Source organism: Sminthopsis crassicaudata, chromosome 5 (genome assembly GCF_048593235.1).
Source record: "Sminthopsis crassicaudata isolate SCR6 chromosome 5, ASM4859323v1, whole genome shotgun sequence".
In the NCBI taxonomy this organism is placed as follows: Eukaryota; Metazoa; Chordata; class Mammalia; order Dasyuromorphia; family Dasyuridae; genus Sminthopsis; species Sminthopsis crassicaudata.
In genome coordinates, this window is record NC_133621.1 from 59,871,961 (window position 1) to 59,885,898 (window position 13,938).

The 13,938-nt window shown below is 36.5% G+C and overlaps 1 protein-coding gene across 1 annotated transcript in view; it reads right to left on the reverse strand.

The window, feature by feature from the left end:
* C5H10orf67 (chromosome 5 C10orf67 homolog) overlaps positions 1-13,938 on the reverse strand; it is a 113,153-nt gene that overhangs the window by 57,775 nt on the left and 41,440 nt on the right. Inside the window, exons 10-12 of the mRNA XM_074269535.1 lie at positions 10,824-10,970; positions 4,434-4,581; positions 3,247-3,305 (exon numbers count right to left, since the gene is read on the reverse strand). Coding sequence (XP_074125636.1) covers positions 3,247-3,305; positions 4,434-4,581; positions 10,824-10,970 — 354 coding nt within the window. The remainder of the gene's footprint in view (positions 1-3,246; positions 3,306-4,433; positions 4,582-10,823; positions 10,971-13,938) is intronic.

Here is a 13,938-nt window from a genome sequence, read left to right on the forward strand (position 1 = left end):
TATAAGCAGTGACCAAAAGAAGTGTAAGTTTCTTAAACATTCGTTAAGAGGCAAGATTTAAACTCTTATCATGATATCACCATGTTTTAAAATGGTAGAATGTCAGAAATGACATAGGAAAAATGCTCTAAATCACTGATTAGAGAAATAGTAATTATATGAACTCCAGGATTTCACTTAACACCCATCAATTAGCAAAGCTGATAAGCCAGGGGAACGACAAATATTGGAGGGGTTACAAAAAACAGGTACATTAATGCAGTATTGGTAGAGTTGTAAATTGGTCCAGCTATTTTGGAAAGCAACTTTGAATTGTCCTTAGAATGTCACTAAATTGTTCAAACTCTTTGGTTTAGTATTTCCAATACTAGTCTCATATTCCAAAGAGGTCAAGTGAAGAGTGAAAAGACTCAAATGTTCAAAAATATTCATACCTGTTCTTTTTATGGTAACAAAAAACTGGAAATTAAGGAGAGGCCCATCAATTAGGGAATGGCTGAATAAATTATAGCATATGTATATTATGGTACAATAATTATTCATAGCAGCACCTTTGTAATAGTGAAAAGCTGGAAACAGTTGAACAAATTGTAGAATATGGATATAATAGAATATGAAAAAACAGCAAATATGAATTCAAAGAAATATGAGATTTGAATGAAATGATGCAAAGAGAAAACAGCAGGACAAGGAGAAAAATAAACACAATGACTACAATAATCTTAATAAAAATAACACAAAAGGGCTCTTGAACTCAGCCTATCTGTGAATAAAGATGAAAAGAGCTCTCCTCCACTTGATATACAGGTAAGGAACTATGGTGATAGAATAATACATATTTTGTCAGTCACTGGCATCATAACAGCCGGTTGAATTTAGCTGTTTTTGTTTCCTTTTTTGTCAAATGAAGGGATGCTATGAGGAGAGGAGAGTTCTTTGTAAGTTATTACAGAGTTTAAAAAATATATCAATATAATTAGGAATCTTAATTTTTTAAAAAAGATCTTCAGGTTTAAGTAGACTGCAAATTTGATAAGTCAGCAGTGGGACATGGTAACCAAGAAAGAGATGAAAAATTTGGGGTTTAAGGAGGATAACTGTACTTCTCTAGTCGGAATTCACTTCTGGAGTATTATGTTCAGTTTTGGAGATCATTCATATTTTAAGAAGAATATTAATAAGCTGAGTATCAAAAGAAGGACAACATCATGGTAAAGGGCACTGACTTCATGCCATATGCAGCTTGGTTGAAATAATTTGGGAGGTTTAACTGGGACATGATCATTGCCTCAATATTTGAAGATTTGTTCTGTGGGAAAAGATTCAATCTTTTTTCTGCTGGGCTCCAATGGGCAAAGCTATGAATTATGAGATGGGAAATGTGAAAAGTCAAAATTATTTCAAGTCAAAGAACTCACATTTCAAAGTCAAAGAACTCACATTTTATCTGAGTAAAGTGTATGTAAACAGAGAAGATTAGGCAAGGGAGGAGGTAGATGATCAGAGGACCCTTGCCCAACTGGTTCTCCCAATCTGCTCCATGAAATCAATTCTCTGCTGTGCAAGTATACACAAAATACATGTAAAATAAATTCAAAGTAACCGGGGGACAGGGTAACTAACAGCTAAGGAACTGGAGGAAAACACACATAGAAGGAGATATCCCTGAGCTGAAATTTCTAGGGAGATATGGATTCAAAGAGGCAGAAGTGAAGAGGGGGATGACTTATGCTTGAGATGGAAGGAACTGGGAATATTTAGCCTGGAGAAGAGAAGACAGAGGGAATATGATACCTGTCTTTGAAGAATTTGGAGGGTTTTTGTTCGGAGGAAAAATTAGATTTGTTCTTTGTGACTTATGAGTTGGAGATTTTGGGGCTAGGCAAGAATATGCCTTATCTGATTTTGGAACAGATTGAATAACTGGGCCCAAACAGTGCTCAATAATGGATGGACATCAATCTGGGCCTCCTATTAAGCACTACTCATTTGTCTCATCATAATATAGAGATAGTACTGGTTTCTTGAAAGAATAACTCAGTGGAGAAACAGAGCTTAGTGGAGGTCCTACTAAGAACCCTTTAGGCAAAGGCCTGAAATTGATCTAACAAGATGAACGTTCTTTTGAAAATACTTTTATAATGGTATTTCTCTTTGAAATAAAGATTTTGTTTTGCAAATTAAAACTATCTGAAACAAACCTTAACCTACCGTTGATTATTATTATTATGGCATGGATAAACCAAGAAGTCTATTATCGTTTTGATATCAGAAGAGTTGCCTACTATCATGAATATTAATTTTTCCTTAAAATAGGAATGAAAGCATCAATTTTTATATTCTGTACTATAAGTCTAGTATTCATTGAGTTGGTCAGTCTCATATTCATCTTGGGAAGGGGGAATAAAGGAATGATGAGCTAGGTTTATCAGCAGGTAGGAGGAAGAGACCTGTTTGTTTTACATTTGGCACGCTGTGTAGTATTCTTTAAGAAGAATATTCCCCAAGGAATGCTATATGACAAACTGCAGAACATTATGCTACTGGAAAAAATTAAATAATTGTTAGTCCAAAGGGAAAGAGGAACACATACAACAGGAGCAAGTAAGCTATGGCATGTTAGGCAAAAGCTATAATTGAAGACATGTATAACTGGAAAAGGAGGTGGGCCAGTTATATAGTAAGAAGATAGCCTCAATGTCACATCTAGATATTAAAAAAATTGAGGAGGGGGACTCCAGCAAAAGGATCAATCCTCTATAGAAGATTGCTAAAAAGACAAAGATTGGAATCTCAACATGGAGGGATGACAATCTGTATCCATTTAAAGGACATCCACTATGAAGAAATTATCAATCCTTTAAAGCATCGAAGTATGTAAAAACAAATATATACCAACATCATGATGGGTACAACAGACATAAAATGCAAATTTCTATAATTTTTCTTCCCATAACTCAAATATACCATAAAACTTCATTGAATCTTCCTTATGACCCTTATGATATCAAAAGTATAAAATAATAAAAGGTTTCCAACAACTAACCACTTTTCACAAAAGAAAGGCAATTTAGAGGAAAATCCCTTATCATTAGTCACCTAATAATAAGCAATGGGACAAATGGACATGTATTATTTCCATTTGCTTTTGCTTTGCATAACTATTCGGAAATTCTGCTGGTCCCCCAAGCATGTAGATATTTCAATTAAAAAGGGTCATTCATCAATGTCAAAAAGTTACAGTACCTTTTGAATAATTTTCTGATCCCTCTGCATTTTTTGTTTCAGACCCGCAAGTTCACCTTCTGAAAACAAAAGAAGAGAAAGGCAGACCATGAAATTACAAGCTTCTGTCCATGCATTCCAACTGTGTGCGCTAGGTCAGTCTGTAAGCTGATGGAATGCACAGTGGACCAAAGTCCTAGCAGGACGGTGACCTTCACAACCGCCCTTGACCTTCCCAGCCTCTTTCCCGCTGTTCAGTCTGCCGGTCAGATGGAGATGAAGAAGGAAGTTAAAGAGCCAAGTGTGGCAAGGAGCCCACCACTTCTCAGGACTACCCCCAGACATCTCTGCTGTTAGTCACAGCCAATACGAAGGGCGTTATCAGGTCCTTCTTGATTACACCTGCTAAGCCTTCGAGCAAATGAGAAGTGAAAATGTGCAATCCCGACATTTTGGATGGTGCCGTATTTGAGCGCTGCTCACTTGGTAACTGTTAGGTGGCCTGATTTTATTTCCATACAGTTCAGCTTTTCACAGTCAGCCTTATGCCAGAACTGGAGAGTTAACATTCCTGTCGGCACATAACTAAAATATACTTATAAATGGACACATGCTAAATAATTTAATTGTAAAAGATGCTGATACTGCAATTGGTTATATAAATTCCCATTTATGCTTTAAAATGAACTCCAGAAAATGAAGCAAAGAATCATGTTTTCTAAAACACTTTTGGTTTCTGCACAAGGCATATACAAATATGTATGCACAATTATCTAACCTTTTACATGTCCATAATGTAACCTTTGCATTATATTTACAAAATATAACTTTTGCAAAACAATTGGCTGAAAGGTCTTAAATGGTCTATATTTTCTCTAAGCCTAGACAACTTTAGACTAATGATTTTTTTTAAAACATTAATCGAGGCAAGATTTAAACAATTCTATTATAATTATCACCATGTTTTAAAATGAGAGAATTCAGAATTAGGCAGCAAATGCCCTGGCTCTCAGAAAAGAATGCTTTAAAATAATAATAATAATCTTTCAGCTTGAAATAGATCATGGATCATCCATAGTAAGCAGACCAAGCAAAAGGGCTGGAGAAATCTGCAAGATTCCTACATAGTAGCTTGCAACTGAAATCTTAGTGGGACTCCTACTGATTTGTACTCATCAACTGATTCACAGCCTGCTTCAAAATGTTACCTAAGAGTGTATTTGACTTTTCACAGAGTTGAACGTCCTCTTCAAGTCCCGAAATGAGCTTTGTCAGTCTCTCATTTTCTTTTCTGAGGTCGCTTATCTCCCTTCCTAGATATGCCATTTTCTCAGTGCTTTCGTCCAATATAGATTCCTAAAAGACCGGAAATTTCATATTTCTGAAGCAGGATTTAAATATGCGACACGCAAGAGCCACAAATATACAGCAGCTCTATCATATCATTTCCTGAATTCTATTACACATTTATTTATCCTATGAATAGAGAAAAATGAAAGAGCTTGCTGGAAGAAAGGCCGCAGTACATTATGTACAAAGACCATAACACATGGGGACATTTTATTGACAGGGATAATGCATATCATACTGTTTGTGCGCCCTCATCATTCAGGTCAATTTCTTATGGAGGCTGTGTCCGGGGAGGCAGCTGGGGCCTCTCCACCCACACTTCCCTCTGTGTGCTGTCCGTAACTAGGCAAGCTGGGGAGACTGTGGATGGGCAGCACCAGGGGGTTGCAAAGTGCATGGCTAAGGAGGGGGGCTTGTTGCCTTTGTGCGATCGCTCAGTGTCACTGCTGCCAGTGTCAGAAAGAGCACATCACATGTCAAACTGGTGACGTTTCCAGGCTGGGAGCCGCATGGAGTCCATCAGGGACGCCGATAGCCACACACTGGGTTTTCTCCTTGGTGCAGGAGCCACCCAGAGGCAATTCATATTCTGAACATTAACGTGGCTTTGCATGCCTGTCACACTTGGACTGTGCAGGCGGTTAATGCTATTGAAGACTTTGGTTTAAATCTCTATGCAAACAGTGATTACCTTGTAAGAAGGTTTCAGGATAACATGCAACAAAAGACTTTAAAGTTATAGTTTTAGTAAAGCAAACTCATTTACATTTTTATTATGTGTGTCTTTTGTTTAAATCTTGCCATGTCCATTATGGGAGAGTCTTTTTCTTACGCAACTGAAGCTTATTGGGCAGCTAAGTCTTTTTTTTTTTTTTTTTTTTTCTTGTCTGCTTCAAAGCTATTGAAAACATCTGAATATCCTCTCTGATGGCGCCCTTCATGTGACTGCCACATTCTTCTTTAAAATGAAGATGTAACAGATTTTTAGAAGCTAGAGTCAAAGTTTGCATCAAGCTATAATACATTTAGCTAAGTCTTGTGTCTATAAAGATATTGAATAATGACATTTCTATGTATCACTCCAAAAGAAAAGTGCCTATAGCTATTAAAAAAAACCCCAAAACCAAAAAACAACAAAAACAGGTGACTAAATTAAGAATGATTATTAAAAGATGCCCAGCTAGAATACTACAAATAAATCAGAGCTTTGAAAGCCCTCGTCAATCAAACTGAAAAATGAAAAATTTCATCATTAAAAATGCTGAATGACTACTAAGAAAAGTAATGAAACTCACTCTAAATCCTCAATAGAGTGTTCTAATTAATAGAACTCTGACCCTTTAATTAATTTCAAAGATGTGTGAAGGTAAATGATCTGTTTATCAATCATTTCAAGGAAAAAAGTAACTACCAGGCATTATATAAAATTATGATTCACTTCCAAATATGAGTTTTAAAGGGGCAACTGAACTAATTAGTTTGGCTATTATCTTTGAGTTAAATTTTTGCTTGATGGGAAACTTTTTAAAAGAAATTTTGGTACTCTTCTAATGAATATAGTTTGGCTATTCTCTTTGATTATACTTATATTTCTGTTTGATGAGAAAATTTTAAAAGAAATTTTGGTTCCCTTTTAATGAATAAGATTTAATTAATTATTGTTAATTAGAAAAAATGGCCCAAATCTCATAGATATCAACAAAGTTGTTTTCTTAATAAAGAAAGGCCTCTCATAGTTGGAGTCATTCATTTCTTTTCTGACATGCTTTAACTCTAAATCATCTCAGAAGATATTAAAGACTGAAAGGGCTTTTAGAGTAACCAGTCCAGACCTTAATAGGCTTAAGAATTAGTTCCTGACCAGTGGCAGAATTTAAACATCAACAGCTGATGATGACATGAGGGTCTATTATCATAAACTAAACAATCTAATTTGAATTCATCAGATGCAGTGATGTGTAAAATGTAACATGATTTAAGACCTAAATACTTCCCCACCTCATTTTTTTTTTTTTTTTTTTTTTTTTTTTTTTTTTTTTTTTTTGGTCTTAAGAGCAATAACTTGGGAAAATAGAACTGGTGAATTCCCTCATTCATGAATTTATATCTCCTGCTTTGCTCAGATAATCTTTAGCTCTGGCTCCACCATCTGTTCAAAAGAGGAACTGCAAGTAATTAACTATTCAATGTCCTGCAGCAATGAGGACACTCATTAGCAAAATGAACAAAGGAATAGTTCTCTGTAGCTACAGTCATCTGTTACACTTTGAGTGACAGGTTTTGTGGGAGTGTTTTTTCTACCATCTGCCCACAGCAGTAGTTTTTGGCTTGCTTAAACCAAGAGACTTTTAAATTAAATAGTGTAAGCAAAGCAAAGTCAGGAGGAAGGCGGTTGCATGAAATGCAGCTAACAAACCGCAAGCTAAAGCCCCACTGCATAGTCAGTGTTTATCTGCGCAGATCTAGGGTCAATTAAAAAAAAATAAAGGTGTTTACATTGTAACTTGTAATTTGTAACTTGTAACTGTAAGGTGTTACTTTGGTAACATGTTCTGTGATCCCCACAACCATGGCCGTCTCTCAGATGAATCCTCATCACTTAGGCAGTTTTCCCTGATCGCAGACCTGAGGCCCCAAATCATCCCTGGGAGGGCCCAGGGGATCACGGGCGGTGCAGAAGCATCTTCCTGCAGCCTCCAACGGAACGAGGTGGAGAGAATCTGTCTCATCCCTTCCACAACAGGGCCCCGCTTTTAGGGGATCGGGGAGGGGGCGTCTGAGGCCGGCCCACCATCTCCTGGCAGCCTTGGAGAAAAGCAGGTGATTCCCCAGGGGGAGTGACGGCCAGACAGCCTCTTGGGGGAGGGAGAAGACCAGGACTGAGCAGTAAGAGGTCGCAAGAGGAAAGCTTATACAGTCTATTATACAACTGTCCACAACTATCCAAGTCCACATATTCTCAGGGGACACTTAAATCCAACCCCTTCTTTTTCCATTTGGGGAAACTGAGGGCCACAGAGGTTGTTATCTGTTCAAATGACACAGGTAGTAAATAGCATAGAAAGGATTTAAATTCAAGCCCTCTAACTCCGAGCTATCATCAGCATATAAACTTGCTTCCTGCACAGGAACAATAACTTCTTGACTACGGACAACTCCCTGGCCCCTATCATTTATTTATTTAGTTTTGAGGCAGGCAGGGTTAAGTGGCTTGCCCAACACATACATCTAGTGAATGTCTAAGATTTAATTCGAACTCAGGTCTTTCTGAGGTTGTTCTCTCCATTTTGCCACCTACCTGCCCCCTCCCCGTTCACATCACTGCATTTCTTCCTCTCTTCCCATTGAAACAACAACACAAAGGATCTTTCCAAAGCAACACAAAGACATAGAACATGTACTAATTAGTGAGGGAACTAATTTTCTGTTACTTCTTCCACTTGTTTCATCCTAATATGCCTTTTAAAAGAATGATTATATTCTAATTTTCCCAAACAGCTGTTGAAATATTGTTCTTAAAAATAAATCCCCCAAAAAGTACATGGGAAAAATAATGAAGTTGATTGAAACTGTTTTTTTTGTTGTGTGTGTGTGTGTGTGTGTATGTGTGTGTGTGTGTGTGTGTGTGTGTGTTATTTTAATACCAAATGTCAGTAAAATATCATAGGCTATTCTTGGTTTTACAGAGACTTCTATGAAGCAATTCTCCCCCATTCTATTTTTTTCAGACACAAAGCACCTCACTTTTTTTTTTACCACTAGGGGAGGCAATTGTATAAGGCGAAGCCCTCATTTAAAGGAAGAACACAATTTACTAAAATGTACTTCACTACAAGGGCTTGGACTTTCTTAGATTGTTCCCGTGAATAGAAAGTTTTTTGCCTATTGCTTTCTGTTATATACATGTATCTTAAAAAAAAAAAAAAGATATAGGGGATGGAGGGAAGTTCCTATTTCTTTTTTACTATATATCACATCATCATGAAATGAAATAAGAGAGAAGTCCCCTATATCCCTGACCTGCTACCATCTCAATCTTGGAAGGGCATCAAATCCACTCATTCCCAAGCAGAAGGCTTTTCTTTATGACATACACCCAAAGTAGTTTGCCATTGTCTTCCTGATGATCTCAGTATAATAGAGAAAAATCTAAAACATGGTTAGGAAAAGTGAACTAGTGATGAGAGACCTTTCTGTTCCAGTAGAATATAAGCACTTTGAAAAGCTGGGGCCATTTTTAAATTTTGTCTTTGTCTCTCTGGCACAGTATCTAGCACATAGTGTGTGTTTAATAAAGGCTAGTGGATTGATTTAATTTTGTAATGAAGTTCAATAAACATAGGTCAATGTATAACATATCAAATTGCTTGCTGTTCTGGGGCAAAGGGAGGAGGGAGGGAGAAAATATTTGGAACACAAAATCTTACAAAAATGAATGTTTAAAATGACTTTTACGTGTATTGGGGGAAAATACTATTGAGAAAAATAAATAAATGTGGGGTACTGACCATATATAAAGCATTTATGCCAGAAACTAAGGACCTGGGGCCTGTTGGTGAGGGTGAGGCAGAGGGCTAAGAAAAATAAAACAATACTTGGTCTTCAGGTGGAAGCACAGGAAAAGGATGAGAAAGGGAAGGGGGAATGGGGTTCTTGCCAACTCACACTTTTTTACAAATAGTCTCTTTTGCCTTCCTATCACCTTCCACATTTTACTTTGCTTCCTCCTTTTTTGTGTATACAGCTTTCATACATTTATTTGATTGTGAGTTCTTTGGAATTAGGAACCAGGATGCTTTCATTTTTGTTGAATTTGCCATCTATGGGGCCTCTGAGTCTCAGGACTCAGATGGAAGACTCAACTCACAGCCCACCAAACTTCTCGAATGTGAAAGTCAGGGGCTCATAAAACAATCTTCAGCCTCTTAAGTATAACTGGCTTTGAATTGGTATAAAATGGCCAGGTTATAAGACAAATCTGAACTAGCACTTGGGACTCCCTAGGAAATCCAGGAGAGACTTTATAACATATTCTTAACCTCAAGTCTTCTTTGTTGGCAGAAGTTGGGGATGACTCTCTCAGGCTGTCTGGACTTTTAAGTTTCTTTCTTTTCCCAAACAGAAAAATTGATGTCAAATCTCCTCGCCATTTCCCTTTCTCTTTCCTTGGATATCAACCCATGATTTGAGCAGTAAGACAATTCCAAAGGATCTCTCTCATCTCTCTCTTTCTTTATTTTTAACTTAATTTTTCTTGAGGGGTTTTATTTTCATTAGGGTGGGAGATCTATGGTTTTTTTTTCACAACTTGACTTTTTTGAGAATGTTTTGCATAACTTTACATGTAGTTTCTTAATTATGGATAGGGATAAAAGAGAAGACCTAGAATTTTAAAAAATCTTAAAAACAAATGTAAAAAAAAGTTTTGAAGAAACCTGGGGGAAAATATTAAACAAGTAAATTTAAAATACACAATTCTTGCTTTAGAATTATTCTTTTTTGTTTTTTAATTACAACTTTTTTATTTTCAAAACATGCATAGATAATTTTAAACATTTAGAATCATTCTTAAGGCTCTTGGCAGGAAATCAGCTAATCAAGTCTAAAAGCAATTTATAATGGCTTACTATGGACTAGACACTTGAGCTCAAGGAGCTCATATGTATTGCATCTTTCAGAATCTCAAAAATAAAATAAGGAGCTTCAGACTCTTCTGGTTTAGATTAAGCGTAAAATGAAAAAACAATTCAATAGGACTGATTCTCCTACCAACTCCCCCAAAATTGTGTTTTACTTTCATTTTTATTACTTTGATAGTTTTCTAGTTTGAGATAGTTTTTCCCCAATGGAAAAAAAAATAGGGCATTTAGTTTTCATTATAAATAGAAAATTGTTCAGTTTTTGCAACTGTAAGATGGGGGCAATAATTACTTTAGTTCCTGCCTCCCAAGATTGTTAAGAACCTCAAAAAAGACCATAAGGAAGCTATTTGCAAACCTTAAATTTTCCACTGTTCTTATGATGGTTATGAAATTGCTACTGTTATTTCTAAATTGAATCTTTTACAAGGTATCTCCAAGGTTAAAAGAAAAAAAAAGGATTAACTGTATTCCTTTTACGTACTAAGGAGCTCTCTCAAAAAGAGTAATAATTTTGACCACATGTACATTCTTCTCTCTGAAATTGAACCTTTTGGTTATTTGCTCAAGATATTTTCACTTTAGTCCATCCTTTCCCTTAGAACTTACCCATCTGCGCCATTCATGTTCTTTGCAGCCCACTAATTGTTCTTGTAATTCTCTTATTAAATCATTTTTCTCCAAAATTCTTTGCTTGAAAATTTTCATGCTCACTGTGGGCATTTTTGAAAGATCTTCATCTACTGAAAAGAATTGCTGTTAAAAAAATTGAGAATCAGAAATATCAGGTAAAATTAAATGTGGTCCTTTACATCTGTGCTCTTTTTTTTCCCTTTTTTTTTCTTTTTTCCTGAAGCAACCAGTGTTAAATGACTTGCCCAGAGTCACACAGCTAGGAAGTATTAAGTGTCTAGGTCACATTTGAACACAGGTCCTCCTGTCTTCAGGGATGGTGCTCTACTTATTGCACCAACTAGCTGTCTCCACTCTTTATTCTTTTTTAAAAATTTTAATAGTTTTTATTTACCAGATATATGCATGGGTAAATTTTACAACATTGACAATTGTCAAACCTTTTGTTCTAATTTTTCCCCTCTTCCCCCCTCCCCAAGATGGCAGGTTGACCAATATATGTTAAATATGGTAAAGTATAAATTAAATACAATATATGTATATGTGACCAAACAGTTGTTTTGCTGCACAAAAAGAATTGGACTTTGAAATAGTGTACAATTAACCTGTGAAGGAAATCCAAAATCCTGCTCTTTATTCTAAATGACTTAATACCTTCAAGTACAAGTTTTCCCAAATCAGCAGTGTTGAGCATAGTACTTTCTATACTGGAACACATTTAAGAAATCATACAATACAACATTTATAGAATGATATTCATAGTATAATTTGTCTTTTTGATTACATTTTTTCCAGCTAGTTACTCGTTATACCAGAGAATTTCTTGTCTCATTTTCTTTACTGAGAGGTTGGCAGGATTGGAGGCTATAAAAAGACACCTGCAAACTTCAACAGTTTAATTATTTCTCTGGAGGTTTGCAATGGTGATATGAGGTCAATGGGTTTAGGAAGAAAAAAAATCCCATTTCCTTGGCATCAACTGCTCAAGTACTCATAATGATTTGTTGCACACATATATTAAGTGCTAAAAAATAACAAATTTGCTATAGCTTTCAGAAAATGAAAGCTCAATAAAGACACTGTTTTTCAAAGAAACAGCATTTACTGTAGTTTAAGGTTTCATTTTAAATAGATAAATTTTCATTTAAATATTCTGAGGTTTCAGGTATGAATTGGATAGTACCATAGTTTTCCAGATCACATTATACATGCAGACAATTAAAGTGTCTATATTTTCAACTCAAGATTGTTGTATTATCCTCAGATTCAGATAAATAACTTAGAGGCTTAAGAGGAGAAAAGGGATGAATTAGGAGGAGCAGCATGGAAAGAAGAGTTTTAAAATTTATAAATATAGGACAAAACAACATTTATTAAGTACCCATGTATACATGCAATGAAAAGAAATGAAGGAGAGAAAAAGGAAAGAAAGAGAAAAAGAAAGGCAGGAGAGAAAGGAAAAGTGAGAAAAAGGGCTTAGGGAGGGAGAGAGAGAGAAACACTAAAAGAGAGATAGATATACAGAGAGACAGAGACAGAGAGTCAAAAACACAGAGACAGACAGACAGAGACAGAAACAGAGAGACAGAGCAGAAAGACAAGGAGAACTATTCATTAAGCCTTGCAATTACAAATACAGTCCCTGACCTCAAGAAGCTTACAATCTAATGGGAGAAAATAACCCACATGGAACATGTGACCCAGGATGAAGTGCTTTGATCTGAGAAGTCACAAGGGTAGTCAATGTTGCTTTGATTTCTTGAGCTCCAAGTATATGGGCAAATGCACCTATCATGGCCAGAGATGGCTGGAACACTGGTGGGGCAGGGCTGGCTAGATATGGTGAACACTTATCAGTCAGGAGAGTGCCAAGCAAGAACTCAAACTCATCCCAGGGACTAGAAGGATGATGTGCTCCCACAGTTCTTTGTGATTTGTGCCTTATTTTTCCTCTAAGTAATGCTTCCACAGGTAAAGCAATCCCAGGATGGATAGTAAGGGATTTGGGGGGAGTGCCAGGCCTGGCCTACAGGAAGTATTTAATAAATGCTGGCTGGCTTAGTAACTAAATGTTCTCAAATTCCTTTTCCATCTCTGTTCTTCAGTGACTTCTTGTCATTATTTTCCCAGTTTTTCATCACAATGTTATAGCCATCTCTCCCTCCCCCACAACACAAATGTAAGACAGTGAAATCTATTGACTTGGATGCTCCCACAGTTGCATCATCTCACTAACATGGGGACTTCTGAGGGAAACATAACTTTCTTGTACTTCACATTTTTCTCTTTTTTTTTTTTCATAAATCTTGCATGGATGATGTCACACTGGCTCTCCTCATTTACTCTATGCTTAGCCAACTGGCCTAAACTGCTGTTCTTTAGCTCTTTGCCCAGGTTTGTGCTTGGAATGCTCTCTCTCATTATATCTAACTCTCAGAATTCTTTTTTTTTCCTTCAAAATACTGCTCAGATGCATCCTCCTCAGCTGTTAGATCTCCATTTCCTATTCAGTTTCTCGAAGATGTCACTTTATTTTCACTTTTTGCACAGAACGGTAAACCATTTGAATGCAGGAACTGATCTGTTGTTGTAACTAGTAGGCACTGATTAAATGCTCGACTGCAAATGAATTGCTACTGTTGCGTGCCCTCCCTCTCTGCACCTGAGGTGGATACCAGTGCCTCCCTCAGGCTGTCTATTTCATTAGCCCTTTTCTCAATACAAGACAACCTCTATTTCATTCTCTGATCATAAATTTCTTATAGAATCACAGGATTGAGGGGGACACTAGGCTTAGCAGATAGACTGCTGAACCTGGAAAATGGAAGAGCTGTGTTCAAAATACAGCTCTAATCTATAGCAGTCATGTGCACAACTCATCTGGGTTCTTCTCTCTGCCTCAGTTTCCTTTGTAAAATGGGGATAATAATAATACAAGTAGTACTTCCCTTAGAGAACTATTGGGTAGATCAAATGAGACCCAATGTATATAATGTGCTAAAACAAAGCTAAAACAGTTATGTATGCTAATGATTACTATTATGAGATCATAGATGCAAACCTAATTGAAAGGAGCCAAAGAAGTCTAGTC